The sequence below is a fragment of the Nycticebus coucang genome, chromosome 17 (assembly GCF_027406575.1).
Source record: "Nycticebus coucang isolate mNycCou1 chromosome 17, mNycCou1.pri, whole genome shotgun sequence".
In the NCBI taxonomy this organism is placed as follows: Eukaryota; Metazoa; Chordata; class Mammalia; order Primates; family Lorisidae; genus Nycticebus; species Nycticebus coucang.
The window spans coordinates 39,601,690-39,628,018 of record NC_069796.1 but is presented as its reverse complement, the minus strand read 5'-3'; the positions used below and the strand labels follow the sequence as shown (position 1 = coordinate 39,628,018).

Below are 26,329 nucleotides of genomic sequence, written 5' to 3'. Positions count from 1 at the left end.
GCAGAACGATTCACTGAGCCCAGGAATTTGAGGTTGCAGTGAGCTGTGATCATGCCATTCTCTTGTACTCTACTCTGGACAAGAGAGCAAGACCCTGCCTCAAAAGAAAATAAAATGCTGTTTTAATGCCCTAAGCACATGAGGAATGGTTAAGGAATCCAGTTAAATGTATCTAGGAACTCCTTGTATGTTCCGGCAACTTGTCCATAATCTTCAAATTATAACCAAATTTAAAATAAATTTGAGTTATCAAATACTTAGCTACTTTTTAATCTAACATTCTGTTTTTTCAAGGCTAATCATCTATAGACTAGGAAAAATGATAGAAAAAGAAAACTTCTAAGTGTAGTGATACATGGCCTCTATAATATCTACAAATTTCATTCATTGAAGTAATGTTGGCCAAATACATGAAAGTGAAAAATAACTTAAGAAGACCACAGAAGAGGAGACATTCGGTGGTTTAGAAGATAACATGAAGAAAAGTAGGAAAGGAGAGTGTACTTATAACTAAAACACAACTGCTGTAAGTAAATGAATGTGTATACTTTCATAGCAATAACTTACTTCACTAGAAGAATTTATACAATCTTCTCCAGACTGCGGAAGGCTGGGGCTGAAGGCCATGAGGTCGGTCTTGGGCGGACCCTCCCCAGAGCACACCCTTTGCCGCCTCTGCTGAGAGTTTGACCAGCTCCCTACAGCGCTGGAGCAAACCAGCCTGGGATTGCCCGGCCCACACGCGCCCTCGGTCGGAGGTGCGGAACATCGCAGAGCCGTGTACAACAGCAGCGTGAGCACCAACAGGCTGGACACCGCGCAGATGGCGATGATCAGGTACACGTTGACATCCACCAGCGCCGCCTCAGGGCCCATAGCCTTCACCATCGCCCGCGAAGAGGCCTTTGGCACATAGCCGCTCTCCTCCAAAGATACCAGCACTGTGGCCGTGGCCGTCAACGCCGGCTCTCCGTGGTCCTTCACTAGCACCAACAAGCTTTGGCGCGGCGAGTCATTCTCATCCAGGGCTCGCGTGGTGCTGATCTCGCCTGTGTACAGACCAACACGGAACGGGCTGCGCGCGCTTCCTGTTGTTGGCTGCAGCTCATAGGACAGCCAAGCGTTGTATCCCGAGTCTGCGTCCACAGCGCGCACCTTCGCCACCACGTGGCCAACACCCACAGACCGTGGCACCAGCTCGGTCACCACTCCGCCCATACTGCCAGCCGGAGACACCAGCAGTGCTGGCACATTGTCGTTTTCATCCAGCACGAACACCTGCAACGTCACGTTGCTGCCTAGAGGCGGCACGCCGGCATCGCGCGCGCTTACCTGGAACTGCAGCAGCTCCAGCTCCTCGTGGTCCAGCGGCTGCAGTGCGTACACCTTGCCGCTCTCCGCGTGCACCGACACGTAGCTCGACAGCGCGCGCTCGCCCACCCGCCTCTCCACCAGAGAGTAGGACACCAGCGCGTTCTCCTGTGCGTCCGCGTCCTGTGCAGATACTGTGAAGATGTGGCAGCCCGGTGGGTTGTTCTCCTTCACCAACACGGTGTACTCGGGCTGTAAGAAGGCCGGCGCGTTATCGTTCACGTCGGCCACCTCCACAGACATGCTCGCAGTGGTTGCTAGAGAAGGCGAGCCTCTGTCGCAGGCAGTCACTATCAACTGGTAGTCAGATTTGCTCTCGCGGTCCAGGGCGCTGTCCAGAACCAACGAATAGTAGTAATTCTTGAAGGTGGAAACCAGTTTGAAAGGAACATGTGGTGTAAGAGAGCAGGTGACCTGTCCATTGGCTCCAGAGTCACGATCGGACACACTGATCAGGGCGATAACTGTGCCCACCTGAGCATCCTCTTGAACGGGAAGGGACAGTGAAGTAATCACTACCTCAGGGGCATTGTCATTCAAGTCCAGAATTTCCACCAGGACCACGCTATGACCTGTCATGGAAGGAAGTCCCTTATCAACAGCGATAACCTGTATTTCATAGGCATTGTTCTCTTCAAAATCCAATTTTCCATAAATTCTAATTTCACCTGTGTCGGGATTTATTGAAAACACACATTTCTCACTCACCGGCGAAATCATTCTGATCCCATAGGAAATTTCTCTATTTAGTCCTTCGTCTAGATCAGAAGCGTTTAGCTGAATCACTCTAGTGTCGTTTTGGACATTTTCAAACAAAACTACTTTATAGCCAGGTTTATCAAACTCCGGAGCGTTGTCATTAACATCTAGGATAGTTATTTGAATCTGAACAGACCCTGTTAGCTCTGGTTTACCACCATCGATGACCATCAGCAACAAATTAACTTTTAGCGTTTTCTCTCTATCCAATACCTTCCGTAGAATTAATTCAGGCAATGTACTTTTATCTTTTTTTGTTATTATTTTAAGCACAAAATACTCATTTAGATTTAACATATAGGTGAGAAGAGAGTTTACGCCGATATCCGCATCAGAAGCGCCCTCTAGAGGAAAATGAGACTCCAAAGGCGCAGATTCAGAAATAAGTACCTTTTGTTCTCTTTCTCTGAACAGTGGCGCGTTGTCGTTAACATCCTTCACCTCCACCTCCACGTGGAAAACCTGCAGCGGCCTGTCCACGATCACCTCCAGGTGGATGCTGCACTCCGCGCTCCGCCCGCACAGCTCCTCCCGGTCGATCCGAGAATTCACAAACAAAATGCCATTCTGCAGATTTACCTCCAGAAGGTCCGCGCGGTCCTTGGACGTCACCCGGAATAGACGCGGAACCAGATCCGCAACCTCCAGTCCCAGGTCCTGCGCGATGCGTCCCACGAAGGTGCCGTGTTTGGCCTCCTCCGAGACTGAGTAGTGGAGCTGGCCGCTCCCCGCCTCCCAGAATGAAAGGAGCAGAAGCGAGAGCAGCAGTCGCCGGGATCTGGGCCCTCCTGGCCAGATGATCACCATTGTAGATAAAGGAGGCCTATGGGTTAGGATTGTCAGATTTAAGAAAACTCTCGCGTGAGGTTTCCTATGGACTCTCTCCCTTCTCTGTACGTATATACTTAGTAAATTTTATCCAGCATACGGTCACCATGGAGTCGATCCTCTTCTATGAATGGTTAGGGAGGTGAAATTTTCTTTTTTCACCTTTTGAGTCTACAGCGACATCATGCGACTACTTCTGTAAGTACAAGAAAGATCCTGCGGTCCTTTTTTGTATAGCCACTTCCTGGGTCATTCTAAATCTTATGTTTTAACTTTTGAATATTTTCATAGATCATTTGTAAAAGCCTATTTAGTGAATATATATGACATTAGGAACAAAGCACAACTACTTTTGTTATTCTGTAATCTTAAAACATATTTGCTGCTTCAAAGTCTGTCATAAAATTAATAGTTCAAATATGTTATGCTGGAAAAAAAAATCTTCCAGTTAAGAATTTCATCACTTGGGCGGCGCCTGTGGCTCAGTCGGTAAGGCGCCGGCCCCATATACCGAGGGTGGCGGGTTCAAACCTGGCCCCAGCCAAACTGCAACCAAAAAATAGCCGGGCGTTGTGGCGGGCGCCTGTAGTCCCAGCTACTCGGGAGGCTGAGGCAAGAGAATCGCTTAAGCCCAGGAGTTGGAGGTTGCTGTGAGCTGTGTGAGGCCACGGCACTCTACCCAGGGCCATAAAGTGAAACTCTGTCTCTACAAAAAAAAAAAAAAAAAGAATTTCATCACTTAGTAAAGGAAGAAAAACACATACATGTCTATTAACTAAAAATATTTCATTTATATAAAATTCATCATAAATATAGAAGGTGTCATTGTTTTTGGTTCCGTGATACTTAAATATGATTTTTCATACAACTGCTCTCATGTTAAAACTCAGGTACAAATTCTGGAAAGTGTTACTCTAGCAGAAGTAAAGCATTTCATATAAAATGTTGAGTCAAAGCCTCCAAATTTCACAATATCCTAAAGTGGCAATGGAACACTAATACAAAAAAATCTCTCAAAGTGTTCAGGGCCTAATTTCATTGGTCAAAGTCAAGGGAATCTGAACTTGATATCAACCATTTGGTTTCCCTCTAGTCTTTCCCTACAGGTCAGTTAGTGGTTAGTCAAGATATACTTCTCTTTGGAAAATCAGAGTGATGATTATTATGCAAGAGGGAAGCAAAAGACCTTTCAAAATTTTATTCTTTAATTAAAAATCAGCTTTAAGGGGAAACAAAACCTACAGCTCATAATGAACAAGGAAATATAGATTTCATAAGTTTGTTAATACCCAAGTCAACATCTTTCAACCAGTCATTTGTTGCCATTCATTCCTTATACATAAAATAATAAAGGGAATTGAGATGTGAAACCTTTACATAACCAGGAAAGAATGAATAAGAATGGCTCTACAAATTTAAGATAACTTAAATCAACCATAAAACTGTCTCTTAATCAAAAACAAGTTGAATTTTGATGCTATCAGACTATTTAAATTGTCTAATGTCACCACCAAATTCCTTCATTTCCTATTTTTCATTTTCAAAAACAGTCCATGTATCAGAGTTGTTAAGGAACTTTAATTTTAAAAATGTATTCTGTAGTACTCATACACTGTTAGACATACTTAAATTATTTAGACTGGAACATATAAGTTTAACTTAATACTTAAACAACTGAACTAGTAAATAAATTGCAATTTAATTTACACCAAAGGATGTAATCCTGACTTTAGGAATAAGTTCAAAAGACATTAAATTAGTAGAAATTAGACCAGATAATATGGAATTATTTAAAATGTGCATTGGCTGAAAAATAAAACATAGGTACTTCTGTACATCAGTAGGTTAGAGCTATGATATTTTTTCTTGTTACTGTGCATAGTTCCTCTTTGTAAAGAAGTTGTACAATGTAATATTACATTATCCTACTCACTAACATTACACTATTTTCACTGAAAATCATCATGTACCTGTCAGATTCTTTCTACATCACTAATGGACACTATAAACCTTTTTTTTTTTGGTGATTATAGCATTGGAGGAGTACAAGTTCATCATGTTTATAAAGAGTTGGATTTTGTAACGCCTGTGTATATATGGCTATACAATTATTTTATTTGTTTTGAGAAAATAAAATCTCCTCCAAACCAAAAAAGTAAAAAATAAAATGTGCATTGGTTGTTTATACAATATGAAAGTAAGGATTTGCAAATTTTTAACCTGTACTCCAAACATGACAATGTCTTTTTAAATTAAATTTAAGTAGCCTTCAGTTACTCCAAGAAATTAATGTAGAGATAAATAATGATATATGCCCTATCCGATATTCACATTTATTGTATTTACCAAGTTACATGAATTGTATAATGGTTTAATCACTTTGAGTCTGAAATATTTTTTATCTTGTTGCCCTCTTTTGAATACTTACAGAATGAGTTAATATTAAGGTGCAGAAGTTCTTGACTTAAGGTCCAAGGATAAACTTCAGCATGGACTTCATGAACATTATGCCAAATGATATGGTGTGTAATTTTAAGGGGGAAATAGCTACTATGATTCTCAAAGGTTCCATGAGTCTATTCCTCTATATGTAGCCAAGAATCACTGAATTAGAAGAATGACCCAGAGGTAAATGATCTTTGCTAGAATATGTAGGTAAGATTAAAGCACGTAAAAAGAAACTTTCACAAACATTGGAAATAAGGCATTTTAAAGATAGAACAGTTAAAATGTGACATAAATGAAACTAGTAATTGTCAATAGGCACTCACTTTAAAATATGAAAAATTTAGGAAAGAATGCTAATTAGCATATATTATAGATAATATAGTCTATATGCATGTCTCTAGCAAGTTTACATGATTTGATTGAATCATTTGAATAATTTTATTTACATGATTTACTTTGGAAATATAAATTGGGCAGTTAGCTTTGAATATGCAGTAGTTGATAAATCACTTGCCATTTTGTGTAACAAGATGGTGAAGAATGGAATTTTAGTTACATTATTTTAGTAAAGGCAGCACAGTAGAATGCAGTGCTGGACATTCTTTTCAAATAATATGAAGGTGTTATCACAGAAATAAAGGAAATACTAAAGATTATGCATGAATAATAACCATATGGTGAAGATGTAACACCGTAGGAAAAGAAAAGTACCAGGAAATTCTTTCAGACCTAATGAAGAATGGTCTAGCACTGATACAAGCCTGAAGATAGAATAACCAATTGATATAATAATATGAAAATATCAAGGCAAAATGTTGTTAAAAGATGAAGATGAAAAAAGTAAATAATCAACAGTGATTATGGACATCACTGAGGAATATGGTGAATGGCATAAGTAGATCAGTAAAAAATAGTTATTGTTTCTTCTCAAGTGATGACAAGAGTCATACTTGTATCTTTAAACATGTTTTTAGACAGAGTTTTATCAGACTAAATAAAAATTAGATTAAAATTTTTAAAATAAAAATTTAGATCATTTAAAATAAAGATAGGGTTTCACTCTGTTTCCCAGGCTGAAGTGCAGTGGTGAGATCATACATACCAACCTCAAACTCCTGACTTCAAGTGATGTTTTACTTCCACGTGCTGGGATTACTGGCATGGGACACTTCCCCTGGCCTTCTTTCAACATCTTCTAACCAAACAATAGGGGAAATAGGACATTTATGGGCTAAAGACACTTCATTATTCATATGATTAAAAGATTAGATATGTTTATCATTTGGCACTTCACTAACAAACGTTGTTCTTCAAAACAGTGCTCAAAATACACAATGTTCATTCCAAATTTTTCCATTAAAAGGAAACCTGGATTTTTTTTTTTTTTTTTTTTTTGTAGAGACAGAGTCTCACTGTACCGCCCTCGGGTAGAGTGCCGTGGCGTCACACGGCTCACAGCAACCTCTTAACTCTTGGGCTTACGCGATTCTCTTGCCTCAGCCTCCCGAGCAGCTGGGACTACAGGCGCCCGCCACAACGCCCGGCTATTTTTTGGTTGCAGTTTGGCCGGGGCTGGGTTTGAACCCGCCCTGGATTTTAAAAAATTCAGATTCTATTCTTCCTGAATAGAATAAAACTCGCCAGTCCAGGGTGATTTGATCCTGCTTCCTGCCTTTCCCCTTAGTCTTCTCTATCCAGACCTGGTGGAAGGCTAGGACTGAAGGCCATCAAGTGGTCTTGGCCGGAGGGCCCCAGAGCACACCCTTTGCCGCCTCTGCTGAGAGTTTGACCAGCTCCCCACAGCGGTGGAGCAAACTAGCCTGGGCTTGCCCGGCCCACACGCGCCCTCGGTCGGAGGTGTGGAACATCGCAGAGCCATGTACAACAGCAGCGTGAGCACCAACAGGCTGGACACCGCGCAGATGGCGATGATCAGGTATACGTTGACATCCACCAGCGCCGCCTCAGGACGCATAGTGTTCACCAACGCCCGCGAAGAAACCTTCAGCGCCTGGTTGCTCTCCACAAGCGACACCAGCACGGTGGCGGTGGCCGTCAACGCCGGCTCTACGTGGTCCTTCACCAGAACTAACAGGCGCTGGCGCGGCGAGTCATTCTCGTCCAGGGTGCGCGTCATGCTGATCTTGCCGGTGTACAGACCCACACGGAACCGGCTGCGCGCGCTTCCTGCTGTTGGCTGCAGCTCATAGGACAGCCAAGCATTGTATCTCGAATCCGCGTCCACAGCGCCCACCTTCGCCACCACGTGGCCTGCCCCCACAAACCGTGACACCAGCTCGGTCACCGCGCCGCCCGCACTACCAGCCCGAGACGCCAGCAGTGCGGACGCATTGTCGTTTTCATCCAGCACGAACACCTGCAGCGTCACGTTGCTGCCCAGAGATGGCATGCCTGCGTCGCGCGTCACCTGGAACTGCAGCAGCTCCAGCTCCTCGAGGTCCAGCGACTGCAGCGCGTACACCTTGCTGCTCTCCGCGTGCACCGACACGTAGCTGGACAGCGCACGCTCGCCCACCCGCCTCTCCACCAGTGAGTAGGACACCAGCGCGTTCTCCTGCGCATCCGCGTCCCGCGCAGATACCGTGAAGATGTGGCTCCCTGATGGGTTGTTCTCCTTCACAAACACGGTGTACTCAGACTGTTCGAAGGCCGGCGCGTTATCATTCACATCCGCCACCTCCACTGACACGCTGGCCGTGGCCCACAGAGAAGGCGAGCCCGCGTCCCGCGCAGTCACTACCAGATCGTAGGAAGACACAGTCTCTCGGTCCAGAGCGCTGTCCAGAACGAGTGAATAATAGTTTCTGAATGTGGACACTATCTTGAAGGAGATATTGGGCGTCAGAGAGCAGGTCACCTGTCCGTTGACACCACAATCAAGGTCGGATACACTGATCAGTGCAATTACTGTACTTGGCTGAGTGTCCTCGTACTGGGAGGGACAGGGAAGTCGCCGTGACTTCAGGGGCATTATCATTGGTGTCTACGATTTCTACCCAGACAGAACAGTGACCTACCATCAGGGGACTCCCCTTGTCTGTGGCCTGAATTTCAATTTCATAAAACTTGTTTTCTTCGTAATCTGAACTTCCATTGACCCTCATTTCTCCATTATTTTCATCTAGTGTAAATAAGAATCTTCCATTGGGCTTAATTGACATTAAGGAGTATGTTATCTCCTGGTTGATTCCTTCATCCCGATCTGTGGCATTCAACTTTATCACAAGAGTTTGTTTAGCACATTTTCCAACAATCTCACCTTGTATTCTGATTGATCAAACTGCAGATCCTTGTCGTTAACATCCAAGATGCAGACTAACAGCTGAACAGTGCCAGTGAGCTCCAGTTTTCCGCCGTCGGTAGCCGTCAGCAGCAAATGGATTTCTGGGGTTTTCTCCCTGTCCAGAGACTTCTTTAGTACCAGTGACAGTCTTTTAGTCTGCTTGCTATTTGTTGGTGACTCTAAAGAAAAATACTCATTTTGACTTAGTCTGGAGGTCAATAGAGCATTCTCTTCTATATCCGCATCAGAAGCTTCCTCTAGCGGAAAACGTGAGTCCGGTTGCTTAGATTCATAAATCAGCAGCTTTTGTTCTCTGAGAGAGAATACAGGTGGGTTGTCGTTTATGTCCTTCACCTCCATCTCCACGTGGAAAACCTGTAGCGGCCTGTCCACAATCACCTCCAGGTGGATGCCGCACTCCACTCTGCTCTCCTCCCGCACAGCTCCTCCAGGTCAATCCGAGAATTCACAAACAAAATGCCATTCTGCAGATTTACCTCCAGAAGGTCCCCGCGGCCTTTGAACGCCTGCCGGAACAGGCGCTGCACCAGCTCCGCCATCTCTAGCCCCAAGTCCTGCGCGATGCAGCCCACGAAGGTGCCGTGTTTGGCCTCCTCGGGGACCGAGTAGTGAAGCTGACTGTTCCCCTCCTCCCAAAATATGAGCAGAAGCGAGAGCAATAGTCGTGAAGCACCCAATTCCCTTCTCTGAAAACCGAACATTGCATATGAAATAGCTTTCCAAAATAAGATTTTTTACATTTACAGTTCCAGATATTTCCGTTTCAGGTTAAAAATCTCGCTGAGAGATTGAGAAGTCTTCAAGGATGCTTTAGCAGTAGCATCCGGCAGGATGGACCTGCTTTGTATGGGGAATGCCTGACTTAAACCAACCTGTAAATGAACTCTTTCCACCAAGTAAAGAGCGACACCTTGCGCCTAAAATTGTGAGTATGGTGCACTACATCCACCACCGCAAAATTCCACGTTTTGTTTTTTTCTCTAAATATTTCCAAAGTGCTTATTTGTGGAACATTCACATTTTAAGTTACATTGAAACTGAATAAATGTGGAAATGGCATTTTATTTCTTGGCTAACATCAACTTTAAATTCTTGTGTCTATATTTGATTTAATTACAAAATTGTTCACTTACTTTTGTAAATATGAGAGATGGAGGAGAGAGAAAGAGAATTCAATTATTTAGGTAGTCTTATAAAAAAATAGAGTCAAATATCAAATTTGAAATGTAAAATATCAAATTTTAATTGTTTTACTTTCAGTTTCCCTTGTTACTTTGGCAGCTAGGAAACTCAAAGTTTGCGGTTTTATAATAATCTTTAGTCTTTATGTTCTGCACGTTATGTTCTTATACATGTGGACTTGCCTTTTCATATCTATTTTCTTTAGTTCTGATTCCTTACTATCATTTATATTTAATTCTCTTCTGGTTGCAAGTGACTTCATATTTATTGGAGAACAATAAGAATAAGAAACATCATATTGTATGTAACAATATATTTCTTATGGATATGTAAAAATATTATATTTTTAAATTTTGTAGTGTAAAACAAAATTCACAAAGAAAAGTCAGCGATGTAGATGAATTTTATTTTCGATGTATAATTTCTAACATAAGTCAGAATAATATGAGATGTCAAAATATAATGAGTCAAGGATATGACAGAAATAACCAATTCTCAATATAAAATTATTAATTTTACTAGTATTCAATAAAATAAAATCATCATGAAAATCTCTGTGCCATATCGGAATTTGGGATTAAGTCACCAACGTTAATTTCCTCAATCCAAAATCAAGATATGCTCATGAAAATAATTTGTTGCTTGTTAAGGAATTTAAAGTTTGAGATCATAAGTTTATCTAAAAAAAGGCAAATTATTTTTAATTATATTTCTTCCAAGTGCTCAAAACATAGAAAAATAAACAACTAATTAGCAAATGACCATTGTTTTCATGGAAATAGAATTCCATAGAATACTAAGTAAAATTTGGGAATTGTTGACGAGAGTCTTTATTACCAAAGCTGTAATTTGGTTAAATTTTGTCTTTTCATATATTCTTAAGATTTAGGAGGATAAAAAGAGGTTGCAACAGAATTTTAGACTAGAAAATGATTCAGAATAAATATCACTCTAGTTTGAATATTTTATTGTATAATTTTGATGTTTCATCTAAAATCTAAAATATTGCAATGGCATGCAAATAATTACCATCATATTTGTATGTTAATATACTTATTTATCTTTACTTTTAATATGTATGTATGTGTGTGTGTATTATTGCTTATTTGAGATTTTGTTCCACTTTCTTCAAATTTACTCTTGTTATCCAATGTTACCATAACACTAGAAGCCTACTCTGGAGGCTGAGGCAGGACGATCACTTAAACCAATGAGTTTGAGGTTGCTGTGAGGTAGGCTGATACTAGGGCATTCTAGCCTGAGCAAGTGAATGAGATTCTGTCTCAAAAAACAAAAACAAAAAAATTAAAGAAGCAGACATATCATCTGAATTCTGTTATGCATCTGTAAAATAATCAATCTATTGCCTCTCATCAAAATACTACATTAGACCAAATAATGGTATATCTAACATCAGACTTGAAGCTTATCAGATTTATTTTGGACAAAAAGAGCAGATCTTCAACCACTTTATGATGGAATTTGAGGAGTAAGATGGTACATTCAATGTGGAGTCTTCTGAAGTAGAAAAATGAACATGAGAAAGTTTACCCAGGAGAGAGGATGATATCACATTTGAATTAAAACCAAATGTTAATTTAGATATTAATTTCCAATGATTCAGTAACTTGTGAATATATAAAGCAACACTGGATGGACACCAACACATGGAAGAGTTTCGTATATTGTATGAATCAATGACTCACCTTTTGTTATTTCGGCTGTGATATTTCAGATGTCATTATCTCAACCAGCCCCTAGAGAAAAGATTATGCTAATACTGTCTTTGAATTCAATTTGATGATGGGTCTAATATCTATCTGGCTATAGGCTAATGCCAAGAGGTCATATCAGTATAGTTATTATTAATATTGATTTTATAAAATCAATTGAAGACTGAGGAATTTTGTGCCTGGTCTTTACTAAATCAATCTAATGAGGCTTAGGATCTACCGACATGTACTGCTGGTTATGTATGTATTAAATCATTTGTGTATGGTTTAATGTCTTACTAGTTCATATCATCCACTAATATTCTATAACAGATATAGAGCTATTATTTCTTGAATACACAGAAATAAAATTTTTAAGCCATATTGGAACCCCAGTAGTTTCTTCAAAATCAACAGATTAGAAGTACACTATCCAACCACTGTATCAACAAAACTATAGAATTTACTCAGTGATACTGATTCTGCTCTATCTTTGCTTAATCGAGAAAAGTTATTTGATCACAAATCATTTGTTCAATTCACACGAGCCCCTCAACCAACAAGACTTAAGAAGACTAAATCCTGAAAGACCTACCCACATTTCAAGATTTTTGTGGGATAGCTATGTCTTTAAAGCTATTATTAAAATATATAATATTGTAAACGTTTCTTGAGTCCTTCAGCATGTTCGGGATCCCTGAAATTATCATATTAATATGTACACATATTAGTGTGTACATGTACAACTATCCTTGTTCACAGTGAAGAAAGAACAAGACATTTTTGTATGTAGCATTTAGCTTGAGTATTCTTGCAAGGATACTGGAAATTTTCTGATATCTCCTGTATGTTAATAATTCTTTTCCTTGCTATCACTTCCAAACAGCAGACCTGTAGCTCTTATAAGACAACTCTTAATTATATGCCAATAGAATAAAGCAAGTAATTATCTCAATGTGGCATTGATTAAAATAAATGATAATGATGATCATCAATTCTTCTAAGAAAAATTAATTAATGTAAAATCTTAATACCCAACTTAATTGTGGCATCATACAAAATTAATGATGAAGAAAATTATGAAGTTTCTTCTCAACAAAACAGAGAGGAAGACTCTTTCATAAACAGCTTGTGCTTGATTTTCCTAGCCAGAAGTATGATTAATCAGAGAAAAGATTTACTGAAGAAAGCTCTATGTGACAGTGCACAAAAGAACAAATCTGAAGTCTAAAACATATGCATTTGGGAATGACCTCCACCATGAAGTAATCAATTGGCACTGGACAAGATAGATACCTCACTTTTTTTACTTCATCTAAAATTTGGACAGTCATATGTACTTTATAAATTGTTATATGGATTAAATGAAATAATGTATTTAAAACCTTTACACCATGTCTAAAAAAATATAAATAGCTCATACAATGGTGGTTTATTATAGCTGGTAATCAATGTTTGTTCTTGTTCTATAGCTATGGATGAAGAGAATTCATAAATCAGGACATGAGGCATGGTTTTGCCTTTTCTGAAGCATTCCCTAATGTCCATCTCCATGAAAATCAACCTCCCGGAAGTCATTTTTCTAGGTAGAAAATAACCACTAATGCCTTCTGAGCACTTTCATTAACTTTACCCTATCTACAACATGGTTCTCCTCTCACATATAAATGTACTACAAAAAATGTGTTTCTCCATCAGTAGAATTAAGGGTATCTCATTTGTAATAAGAGCCAAAAAGAAGAAAATAATCTTTTGCATTATTTGGTGAAAACCCTTACAGCTCTAAATACATGTTTTCTGGGATGACAGTTTTAAAGAAAACAATTTATACAATATGGTGTTAAAACAAAAAATATTTTGCATTAAATGTATTTAGAGTATACACTGTTAAATTAGGAGGTGTAATCAACACCACTGTTATCAACTGCAAGTGCCTTTATTGATATTCATAGATCTTATTCTTTTTTTTTTTATGAGGCAGAGTCTCAAGCTGTCCCCCTGGGTAGAGTGCTGTGGCATCAATGCTCACAGCAACCTCAAACTCTTGGGCTTAAGTGATCCTCTTGCCTCAGCCTCCCAAGCAGCTGGGACTACAGGCCCCAGCCACAACTCCTGGCTATTTTTTGGTTATAGTTGTCATTGTTGTTTGGCAGGCCCAGGCTGATTCTAACCCACCAGCTCTGGTGTATGTGTCTGGCACCGGCCAGATCTCATTCTTAAGTTACTGAAAGCAACATCATTTTGAAGACCATAAAGCTTGTTGAACCCAGGCAATGGTATCACACTTCCCCATACATGGGAGATACTTTTTAAATCAAAGCACAAAAAAGTGTGAAATTTTCTACCTAAAATATTTTCATACAGCTGCATGACAAGTACCAAGAACAGAAGAAAAATAAGTATAATCAATATTCAAATAAATCTTTAAAAAAAAAGTAGAAGAGCTTGATAAACTAAATTGGAGAAGAGCAGCAATGAGCTCAATAGGCAATTATGAAGAATGGGCATTATCTTTGGAAATAAGGAACACTGGCCAGGCTCACATTGCCCAATAGTGGCTCACAATTATAATCTTAGCATATGGGGAGGCTAAGGCAGGAGGATCAAAACCAGCCTGCACAACATAGCCAGACTGGGTCTCTCCAAAAACATTTTAAAAAAATAACTGGGTGTTGTAGTGCACATCTATTTTCCTTGCTACTCAGGGGGCTGAGCCAGGAGGATCACTTGAGCCCAGGAATTTCAGGTTGCAGTGACCTTTGATGATGACAGTGCTCTCTAGCATGGACAACAGTGAAAAACCTTGTCTCAAAAAAATAAATACATAAACAAAATTGTGTCTATCTTAATCAATGGAGGACTGTGAAAAAAAAATAGCTTGAAGTTAATAGGGTATAAAAGACAAAAATAAAACAATAAAATTCCCTCCAAGGCCAGGCCAAAACTTTACCAGTCTACCCACCGCAACCACCATCTCAAAAATGATTGCCATTGATTTCAAGCAAATATAAACAGTTTTCATAAATGTGTTCAGAAACAAAACTGTTTATGAAATGGAGCTGCCTCCATCCTGCCTATACACCTTAGAGATAGGTAAACTTACAAATTATAGGAAAGTAAGAATTTAAACATTTTAAATGCAAATAAATTATGAAATTAAATAATATGATGATAATTTTGAGTACATAAACATAATAAGCAGTGGAGGAAACCAATTAGAATAAGAAAATGAATAGGAAGAATGAACTTGGGGCAAAATTGAGAAGTAGAAGATTTGAACATTGCCTATGCCCTGCATTTCCCATCACAATCCTTCCTGCTTAACCTTCCCCATTTACAGGAAACATCCACTCAGTCTATTCCATTATTACTATTGTTATTATTATATTTATCAACTGATGAATATTCCTAAAGAATATCTGTGAGAACTGTAATAAAAAACAATGAAGATGATTAGTCTTCCAGTGTACTTTTCTTAAAGTTTTTGAGGCTGTCTCACTCTGTCACCCAGGGTAAAGTGCCATGACATTATAGCTCCCAGCAACCTCAAACTCTTGGGCTCAAGCGATCCTCTTGTCTCAGCCTGTCCAGTGGCTGCGACTACAGGCACCTGCCATAATGCCCAGCTAGTTTTTCTATTTTTAGTAGAGACAAGGTCTTTCTCTTGCTCAGACTGGTCTGGAACTCCTGAACTCAGGCGATCCACACGCCTTGGCTTCCCAGAGTGCTAGTATTATAGGCATGAGCCACCGCGTCTGACCTCCAGTGTACTTTAAATAGGCCAGCTCAGGATAAAAGTAAAAATAAAACATAATAAATGAAGCAATGAAATTACAACAATAATGTGGTGAACTACTATGTGAGTGACATTAATAGAAGAGAAATACATCCCAGGATTGCTGTACTTACATTGTCAGAAATCTGTTGGACTCCATCTCCAGAACCGGAACCAGGAGGAACACTAGGACTAAAAGCCATGAGGTCAGTCTTGGGCGGACCCTCCGAGGAGCACACCCTTTGCCGCCTCTGCTGAGAGTTTGACCAGCTCCCCACAGCGCTGGAGCAAACCAAACTGGGCTTGCCCGGCCCACACGCGCCCTCGGTCAGAGGTGCAGAACATCGCAGAGCCGTGTACAGCAGCAGCGTGAGGACCAGCAGACTGGACACCGCGCAGATGGCGATGATCAGGTACACGTTGACATCCACCAGCGCCGCCTCAGGACCCATAGTGTTCACCAACGCCCGCGAAGAAACCTTCAGCGCCTGGTTGCTCTCCACAAGCGACACCAGCACGGTGGCGGTGGCCGTCAACGCCGGCTCTCCGTGGTCCTTCACTAGAACTAACAGGCGCTGGCGTGGCGAGTCATTCTCATCCAGGGTGCGCGTGGTGCTGATCTCGCCGGTGTACAGACCCACACGGAATGGGCTGCGCGCGCTTCCTGCTGTTGGCTGCAGCTCATAGGACAGCCAAGCGTTGTATCCCGAGTCCGCGTCCACAGCGCGCACCTTAGCCACCACATGGCCTACCCCCACAAAGCGTGACACCAGCTCGGTCACCGCACCGCCCACACTGCCAGCCCGAGACGCCAGCAGCTCGGGCGCATTGTCGTTCTCATCCAGCACGAACACCTGCAGCGTCACGTTGCTGCCCAGAGGTGGCACGCCTGCGTCGCGCGCGCTCACCTGGAACTGCAGCAGCTCCAGCTCCTCGTGGTCCAGCGGCTGCAGCGCGTACACCTTGCCGCTCTCCGCGTGCACCGACACGTAGCTCGACAGCGCACGCTCGCCCACCCGCCTCTCCACCAGCGAGTAGGACACCAGCGCGTTCTCCTGCGCGTCCGCGTCCAGCGCTGTCACTGTGAAGATGTGGCTCCCTGGCGGGTTGTTCTCCTTCACAAATACGGTGTACTCGGGCTGCGGGAACACCGGTGCATTGTCATTCACGTCGGCCACCTCCACAGACACGCTCGTTGTGGTCCACAGAGAAGGCGAGCCTCCATCCCTAGCTGTCACCACCAACTGGTAGTCAGACTTGCTTTCCCGGTCCAGGGTGCTGTCCAGCACCAATGAATAATAATTCTTGAAGGTGGACACCAGTTTGAAGGGGACATGGGGGGTCAGGGTGCAGGTCACCTGTCCGTTTGCACTAGAGTCAGGATCAGTGACACTGATTAGAGCAATGACAGTCCCCAGTGGAACATCCTCTTGCACAGGTAGCGATAGAGACGTTATCTCTAACTCTGGAGCATTATCATTGATGTCCAAGACTTCTATCAAGATTGTACAGTGACCAAACATTGGGGGATTCCCTCTGTCAACAGCCTTTATTTGAATCTTCCATAATTTAGTTTCCTCAAAATCTATTTTTCCTTTTACTTTTATTTCTCCACTGTTTGAATCTATGCAAAAAGAGGCTTCTATGTTAGGAGAGACGTCAGTTTCAAAGAAATAAAGAATGTGGCTGTTTGAGCCCTCATCCAAATCCGAGGCATTAAGTCTAATAACTAGCGTATCGTTTCTTACATTTTCCATTAATCTTACGCGATAGACCGCTTGGTCAAACACTGGGGCATTGTCATTGACATCTAGTACTGTGATATGCAACTCTACAGTGCCAGTCAGCTCAGGTTTCCCCCCATCAATTGCTCTGAGCACCAAGCGAACCTCGGAAGCGACTTCCCTGTCTAAAGGCTTTTTTAACACTAGTTCAAGTGGTTTTACCGTCTCTTCGTTGGTTGGTACTTCCAGTGAGAAATACTCGTTTGGGCTCAGTCTGTAAATCAGCAGAGCGTTGGTTTCGACGTCTGCATCCGAGGCGCCCTCTAGTGAAAAATGAGAGTCAAGCGCCCTGGTTTCGGAAATAAACAGATTCTTTTGTGTAGCTGGGAACACCGGCGGGTTGTCATTAATGTCCTTCACTTCCACCTCCACATGGAAAACCTGAAGCGGCCTGTCCACGATCACCTCCAGGTGGATGCTGCACTCCGAGCTCCGCCCGCACAGCTCCTCCCGGTCAATCCGAGAATTCACAAACAAAATGCCATTCTGCAGGTTTACCTCCAGAAGGGCCAAGCGGCTTTTGGACGCCAGCCTGAACAGACGCGGCATCAGCTCCACAAGCTCCAGCCCCAGGTCCTGAGCGATGTGTCCCACGAAGGTGCCGTGTTTGGCCTCCTCCAGAACGGAGTAGTGGAGCTGGCCATTTCCCCTCTCCCAGAATTCGAGAAGCAGAAGCGAGAGCAGCAGGTTCCGGGTTCCCTGGCTACCTGGTCTGGCGACTGATACCATGCCTCTTTTTTGGTTAATGAAACAATAGTTCTTAACTAGAAAGACGTAGTCCCTTTAAGATCTTTCTTTTGATTCCTTGCTCCTGAGTTCCCAGCTGATCTTAACAATAACGGGTGTGTTTATAGTCTTTAAAGCACCGGAACAGTAACGCGTCTTTCTGATCTGGAGATACTGTGATTCTCTTCGGTTAAAATTATATATATATATATATATATATATATATATATATATATATATATATATATATATATATATATATATATATATATATACACACACACACTCCCATATTCTTCTTGGACAACAACGACATCCTGTGGCCCAAAATGTAAGTGCCTTTGAGTTCATACTATTTCACTTACCTTGCTCTTTCCTAATTCCTTTAGATGTGTCCATGTTTTTCATCATGGGCTTTTAAGTCTTTTGTACCTTTTTTGTGTGTGACCAGTAGCTCTTTAAAAGTGGTTTTGTCTTACAAATCAAATTCCACGAAAAGTTTTAACTTTTATATAGACCGCTAAGAGAAAGTACTAGTGTACTAACTATATTATCACGTATGTGTGTATGAGAAAGATCGTGTTTGTAGGATACTAACGATACCATCTTTTTAGAACTGATAATTTTGGACTGGGCTTTTACAAAGTTTACTCCTAACACTATAATTTTCTATTGCTTACTCATTACACTATGTTAAATTATTCTAAACATTTGGTCTACAAGTTGCCTCCCGTACATAATGGGATTTCAAGTCAATGCTGAGAAGCTACTAATCAGTTTATCCAAAGATATATTTGCTTTGATTTAATATTTATTTACCTAGTATTGACCCTTGGAAACAAGTATATTTATAACTCTTTGTTTCATTTTAAAGCTTTTTTTAACTACTGTATCTGTGCATAGTGAATGTTGTAGTCTCCATCCTGAAGGATAACTTCAATGTGCTTCATATTCATCGCTTATTTGGCAAAGATAATCCCTTTCTCATTCAAAAATACACACAATCAAGAATTCAAATTATATTTGTTTATACCTACTTTGTTTTAGAATTGGTTTGAGGAGGCAAGAATATAAAGGTTATTCTAAGTTTCATTTATTCATTCTCTTTTACATCCCTGTTTTTAATCTCAAATACAAAAGGTATATTAAAATTTGCATAGCAGTTTTTATCAATTACAATCCACTGTATCAGTGTTGTTTTGAAGAAGAATAAATATTTTAATCATTCTCATGACTATAAGGAACCAATTATCCAACATCAAAATTCTTCTAGTAGATGGAATCCATTAAGAAAATTCTGACTGGGTACAATTGTTCACGCCTATAATCCTACCACTCTGGAAGGCTGAGGCAGGATTACTTGGGTTCACAAGTTCAAGACCAGCCTGAGCAAAAGCAAGACACTGTCTCTACTAAAAATAGAAAAACTGAGGCAAGAGGATCACTTGAGCCTGAGTTTGAGGTTGCTGTGAACTATGAGGCCACAGCACTCTACCCAGGGCAACATCTTGAGAATCTGTCTCAAAATAAAAAGCAAGAAAGAAAATTCCACATTTCCTTACTAAGAATAACTGTACATGGATACCCAAAGAAATGTTAGGTTTTATATAAAAGTGAGCTTCAGCCCTTATTTTGAGCACTTTCTAAAACAGTAACTGAATCATTGTAAATCTATGTCAATGATTTGTACTTCAATATTTTTAATTGTGAAAAACATAACTTCTCCACCAATATATTACATAAAGGAAAGTTCAACAAAAATTAGTATATGAATGCAACTAAATTCATAAAGAGCATATTTTTAAAACCTTCTATGTTTACTGGCTGAAGTGACGACCATTCTCTTTGGGAATGACTCTAGGCTGAAGGTCTATTCTATTTTTGTTTTAAAAGATTGTTTCGTTAATTAAGTACATACAGGGTGGGCATAAAGTTCATGTGCAATTTACTGTTAAACTATTTTAAATTGCACGTGAACTATATGTCCATCCTATATAACAGAAAAAGTTTAAAATTTCCAAATTCCAAGGCTTACATACAGCCGATAACTAAAGTATTCCAATAAATATATGAGTTAGTAACTCATCTCAAAAGAGACTATCACAAATACTGTATCAACAAGAACTAAAGATCACCCTTGATTAGTTTCATTTTAATGTCATCTAATAAATAGCATGTTAAACATGATTATAAAATTAAGATTTATAGTTTTAAAAGAAATGGACTAATTCCTTATTTGCAAGAGTATCAAAAGCAATCTTTCCAGATTGGTGCACAGTGGTTACGGTGCCAGCCACATACACCAAGGCTGGCAGGTTCAAACACAACCTGGGCCAGCTACACAACAATGACAACTGCAACAAAAAATAGCAGGGTGTTGTGGTGGGTACCTGTAGTCCCAGCTGCTTGGGAGGCTGAGGCAAGAGAATCGCTTGAGCCCAAGAGTTTGAGGTTGCTGTGAGCTGTGATGCCCTAGCACTCTACCAAGAGCAACATAGTGAGACTCTGTCTCAAAAAGAAAAGCAATCTTTTATTTGGGAGATTTTCTAGTTTCATGCCTCAGAACTGAATAGAAGAAATTGTCCACAAAGTTTTAAAAAATATTTATCCTAATAACAAAACCAAAATAAGACATTGTCAGACAAATCAGTAAAACTTGTCTTTGTTATCTCTCAGCTTCATATGCTGAGTTTTCTGCTTATTTCCTCGCATTTCTGCATTTCCTTCCTTGATCTCAGGATTATTATGCTGCTGCATAAATGTTAACTGGTTAATGTTGTTATTAATATAGGTATTTTTAAAGGAAAGGTGTCCAAAAGAAGACAAAGTAAAATAAATAGAACTATATTGGTAAACACCTAATTCTATTTATTAATAGCATATATATACCTTTGGATAAGACTGTTCAAGATTGCACACTATAAAGTGCCAATAGACAGGACAGATATTAGGAGAAGGAAATGGATGTACAAGCTAAAATGAAGCCATGTATGAAGAATGTTGACAGGTCTGGGACTTATGATTACAAAAGCTCAGAAAACACTCAAGTCCAAACATAATTCAAAGACATAAAATTCAGTTTTGTAAGGAGAAATCACAATACATACTTCAGGGAGTGAGAAAATATTGTGCTATTTTTGATTTTAAATAAGCTGTTACCTGTATCACCTTTGGTTGTTTACTTCAAAGACATTATTGCTCCTAGTTTTATCAGAGTCCACTTTATAAAACATAATAACATTCAAAAAAAAGTTGCTAAATGAAAAAGTAAAAGTACTGGAAAATACTCAGTACATTTATTCTATTAGAAAGAAAAGTAAAGATAGCCCAATTCCATATCTACAATGATTGTGTTCCTTCTTTGAAAGACGGGGGACCCAATCAGAATATCTTTACCTTGGAGGTGAAATTGCCTTCCTGACATTCATATTGCAAGACTTGAAATTATATGAATTTAAATTTCATTGATAGAAAGATTAATTCACATGCAAAACTGAGAGTTTTATAATGAATAAGTTCTTACTATGAAAAAGAAGATACTTTGGGATAACATTATTCAGGGGGGATTTTTTAACTATCTGAGGCAAAAGCATATATTTTAAATATCTGAGTGAAAGGCATATATTTTATAAACATTTGATATTGTAGCATTTTTAAACTCTGCATTAACTTATGATTTGTAATCTCTAAGGGCTGGACACAGACCATTACCATGAAAAGTAATTGAAGACAATACCATGCTTAAATTCCTGCCACAGTAGTCTTTTTTGTATTCTTAAAGTTGAATAATAATTTCAACTTTTATTGAAACTTATTAAGAAGCACACACTGAGTAACAAATTGAATCTCCCTACTGAAAGGGAAAGGAAAAGGGAAAAAGTCATTGCAAAGATTTGGAGTCAAGATGATAAATTAGTTGCATTGGTATTTAGTAAGACTAGAATTAATAATTTTATTTAAAATGAAATTATAGGTATCAGGTAAGAACCAATTTCAGAAAAGCATAATTGATGGTGTAGTTCTGCCAACACGTAATTTAAATGGCTTGCATTTCTCAGTCTATATCATCCAACTAAATGGTTTAAGATAACTAAGGAAGCCATTAAACTAAACTTTACTGTATGGTATATCAGATCAGTAGAAAACATTCTAAGAGGGTAATTGCATTTTCTCCTCAGACTTCTAATATTAATGTGGACTAAGGTAAGTATTTACAATCTCCTTTAAATTAAAAATGGTTTTCCAATTTTCTCTGTTATCATAACCATGATTCCTTCCTCAAAATGAAAAAGATAATACTTGAACATTGTAAGCAATGCTTAATGCTGAAAAGGAGCAGATAATGAAGAGTTGCTGGATAAATTTATTGTAAATAAATTTGAAAAATAGTTCTTCTGTTAAAGAAAGCAAATAATACACACTAGTACAGGTATCACTACTGCTAAGATAAACACATTTTTAAAGCTCTAAGATAAGGAAATTTTAATGATGGAACTCCTGGTCAATGTATTGAGGAAAAAGTATAATCACTGAATGTTTGGAGCCACTGCATGTAAGTTGTGGCTCTAATATTCTATGATTACAAAGCAACCCCCCCCACACACACTCATTTCACTGAAAAGAGATATGGATCAGTGGGATCTTTTTGTTAAAGTAATAAGGACAAATAAAAATTTAGATTTGAAAATGAAATAAACATGCATTAAAGTACTGATCTTAAAGATATTTGTAACAAAAAGAAATTATGAAAAGGGATAGTCAAAACCACAACTTATGTCAAGTATTTCTATTTTAAAATATTAGTGTATTTAGGGGAAAAAAATGTCATTTTTAAATTAAAGTACCAAGCAAAGTTTGACATATTGGGTAGGATAAACGAAATATAAAATACACTTCCTTAATAAACTGTATTGCAAAAGCATTACTAGAAATATTTAGGTAAAAATGGCCTGCAACGAATAAAAATATTCTGAGACATACTTGTGTGAAAAATTAGGTAAGAGAAAATATTCACAAGACAAAATACGAAAATGAAAATGTAACAACCCACCTTTCTAGACTGGCTCGCCCCAGTACACTGGTCTTCTACTCCCACTTCTACCACTGGGCAGGGTGGAAGGCTGGGGCTGAAGGCCATGAGATCCGTCTTAGGTGGGCCCTCCCCAGAGCATACCTTCTGCTGCGAATAGGACCAGCTCCCCACCGCGCTGGAGCACACCAGCCTGGGCCTGCTGGGCCCGCATGCGCCCTCGCTGGGAGGCGCCGAGCACCGCAGCGCAGTGTACAGCAAAAGTGTGAGAACCAAGAGGCTGGATATCGAGCAGATTGCGATGATGAGGTACACGTTGACATCCACAATCGCTACCTCCGGCCCTGCAGCTCCAGCCAGTGCCCGCGATGAGACCTTTGGTGCCTGGCCGCTGTCTACCAGCGACACCACCACAGTGGCAGTGGCCGTCAGCGCCGGCTCTCCATGGTCCTTCACCAGCACTTGCAGGCGCTGGCGCGACACATCGGTCTCGTCCAAAAGGCGCGTGGTGCTGATCTCGCCAGTGTACAGACCCACGCGGAATGGACTGCGCCCGTCGCCTGCAGTCAGCTGCAGCTCATAGGACAACCACGCGTTGTAGCCAGAGTCAGCATCCACGGCGCGCACCTTCGCCACTACATGGCCGGTCCCCACAGACCGAGACACCAGCTCAGTCACCGCGCCGCCAGTGCTTCCAGCCCGAGGCGCCAGCAGCTCGGGCGCATTGTCGTTCTGGTCCAGCACAAACACCTGCAGCGTCACGTTGCTGCCCAGAGGCGGCACGCCCGCGTCACGCGCGCTCACCTGGAACTGCAGCAGCTCCAGCTCCTCGTGGTCCAGCGGCTGCAGCGCGTACACCTTGCCGCTCTCCGCGTGCACCGACACGTAGCTCGACAGCGCACGCTCGCCCACCCGCCTCTCCACCAGCGAGTAGGACACCAGCGCGTTCTCCTGCGTGTCCGCGTCCCGCGCAGATACAGTGAAGATGTGGCAGCCTGGTGGGTTATTCTCCTTTATAAACACCGTGTACTCGGGCTGCGAAAAGATTGGCGCATTATCATTCACGTCGGCCACCTCCACGGACACTCTGGCTGTGGCCCACAGAGAAGGGAAGCCTCCATCATGTGCTGTCACCACTAACTCAAAGCTGGATACGCTCTCGCGGTCCAGAACACTGTCCAGCACTAGCGAATAGTAATTCTTGTAGGTGGACACAAGCTTGAATGGGACATGGGGTGTCAGGGAGCAAGTGACCTGTCCGTTGGCACCAGAGTCTTGATCAGACACGCTTATCAGGGCGATGACAGTGCCCACGAGAGCATCTTCTTTCACTGGGAGAGACACAGAAGTAACTACCACCTCAGGTGAATTATCATTTTCATCCAGTAATTCCACTAGAACGGTGCAGTGACCAACCATCGGTGGGTTTCCTTTATCTGTAGCATCTACGTGAATTTCATAAGTGTTAATATTCTCAAAGTCAATAGCATCATTTACTTTTATTTCTCCTGTGCTTTCATTTATTTGAAATTTCCTTCTTACCACAGGTGGAACCAAAGAGCTGAATGAATAAATCATTTCCTTGTTTATTCCTTCATCCGCATCAGAGGCGTTGAGCCATATTACTAAGGTTTGGTTCACTTGATTTTCATACATCTTGACTTCATAAACAGGTCTGTCAAATACAGGAGCATTATCATTGGCATCTAACACTAAGATCAGCAGAGAAACAGATCCAGTAAATTCGGGTTTGCCTCCATCAGTTGCTGTCAGTAACAACTCAAGCTGCGGGTTTTCTTCACGATCTAGTAGTTTTCGCAGAACAAGCACTGGAAATTTGTCTTTATCTTTTTTGTTTATAATATCCAGAATGAAAAATTCATTTGGACTGAGTTTGTAAGTTAGCATTGCGTTCTCGCCAACATCTGCGTCAGATGCGCCTTCTAGCGGAAATCTAGAGTCCAGCAGTCTGGATTCAGGTATGGAGAGTTTTTGTTCTCTTACAGAGAACATGGGCGGGTTGTCGTTAATGTCCTTCACCTCCACCTCTACGTGGAAAACTTGGAGCGGCCTGTCCACAATCACCTCCAGGTGGATGCCGCACTCCGCGCTCCGCCCGCACAGCTCCTCCCGGTCGATCCGAGAATTCACAAACAAAATGCCATTCTGCAGATTTACCTCCAGAAGGTCCCCGCGGTCCTTGGACGCCACCCGGAACAGGCGCGGCACCAGCTCCTCCAGCTCCAGCCCCAAGTCCTGAGCGATGCGGCCCACGAAGGTGCCGTGTTTAGCCTCCTCTGGGACTGAGTAACGGAGCTGACCGCTTCCCCCCTCCCAGGATGCGAAGAGCAGAAGTGAGAGCAGCCAACACCGGGCTTCAGGGCTGCTCCATCTGGAGACCATCTTACTTTTCTCTTGCTTTACAAATCGATGAATCTGCAGTCTAGAACGCTAATACATTCTGACATTTCCTGTCCGATTTCTTACATCCACTTTTTATCGAAATGGCCGAGATCTCAGATTGTAGCTACTTCCTAGTCTTAGAGAAACAGTTATGCCTTTGTTCTAAAAACCTATTTTGTGGACGACAGCGACATCCGGTGGTTTTATGTGTAAGTACAATTCCGTAAGTTTACAACTTTTATTCATACTTTAATTTTTAATTCACTTTTTAACATATTTTTATCTCTATGGAGATAAAGATAATTCTGAAGCGGAGTCTTCAGAGCTTCCAATCTTATCTCTTTTGTAGATAATAATAGTCATTGTAGATCCCAAGTGCAACTTTTTTAATGTAGAATCTCAGAGAGATAATTTCTTCCTTAACTACATGATTTTCGCTGGCTAAATTTCAAAATGTCCTTAATATTTGCACACTAGAATGTACCAGTATTCTGATAGATAAAAAGTTCAGATCTCTATATGTTCTGATACTTAATTCACTTCTCTTTCTCATTATTTTGAGGTTCAATAAACCTCATTTAGACACTTATCTCAAGCATCAATTACCTGTTAGGCGTTTGTAATTCCTAATTCTGGTAATCAGTAGAATGTAAAGAGAACACTGGATTCAACATCAGTCATTTTTCCATTTAGATTCCTATCATCCAACTTACTAGTCATGTGAGTTTGGGAAAATCATTTAATCTCTCCCTGCCTTGGCTTCCACTTTCATAACATTGGCTTAATAGTAATATGGTCATTTTGTGAATTATAATATATTAAGTGCCTAAGATAGTACCTTTATGAAAGTGAGTGTCCATAAATGTGAACTATTCTCAGGCCTCAATTTGACCACCTTTGTTTTCGTGATGCCTAAGACAAAATTTAATTTTCAGCAAAAATTATTACTTACCTTATGTTGTCACTCTACAATATCTTAATTATTGC

The 26,329-nt window shown here is 40.8% G+C and overlaps 4 protein-coding genes across 6 annotated transcripts in view; all 4 read right to left on the bottom strand.

Annotated features, from left to right (window-relative positions):
• PCDHA12 (protocadherin alpha 12) overlaps positions 1-3,116 on the bottom strand; it is an 82,496-nt gene extending 79,380 nt beyond the window's left edge. Inside the window, 2 exon segments of the mRNA XM_053567518.1 lie at positions 568-662; positions 664-3,116. Of these exon segments, the coding sequence (XP_053423493.1) occupies positions 582-662; positions 664-2,937 (2,355 nt within the window). The 5' untranslated portion in view covers positions 2,938-3,116 and the 3' untranslated portion in view covers positions 568-581.
• Positions 1-25,462, bottom strand: part of LOC128569338 (protocadherin alpha-10-like) — a 101,261-nt gene extending 75,799 nt beyond the window's left edge. The window contains 2 exon segments of the mRNA XM_053567519.1: positions 22,961-23,086; positions 23,088-25,462. Of these exon segments, the coding sequence (XP_053423494.1) occupies positions 23,008-23,086; positions 23,088-25,342 (2,334 nt within the window). The 5' untranslated portion in view covers positions 25,343-25,462 and the 3' untranslated portion in view covers positions 22,961-23,007.
• The window catches only part of LOC128569335 (protocadherin alpha-C2), a 181,865-nt gene that overhangs the window by 107,016 nt on the left and 48,520 nt on the right, over positions 1-26,329 (bottom strand). The window lies entirely within an intron of this gene.
• Positions 7,012-17,995, bottom strand: LOC128569210 (uncharacterized). Its single transcript, XM_053567342.1, is given in 6 exon segments — positions 7,012-7,159; positions 7,161-8,357; positions 8,359-8,668; positions 8,671-9,133; positions 9,136-9,446; positions 15,513-17,995. Coding segments are annotated over 6 exon segments (4,830 nt in total). The 5' UTR covers positions 17,914-17,995.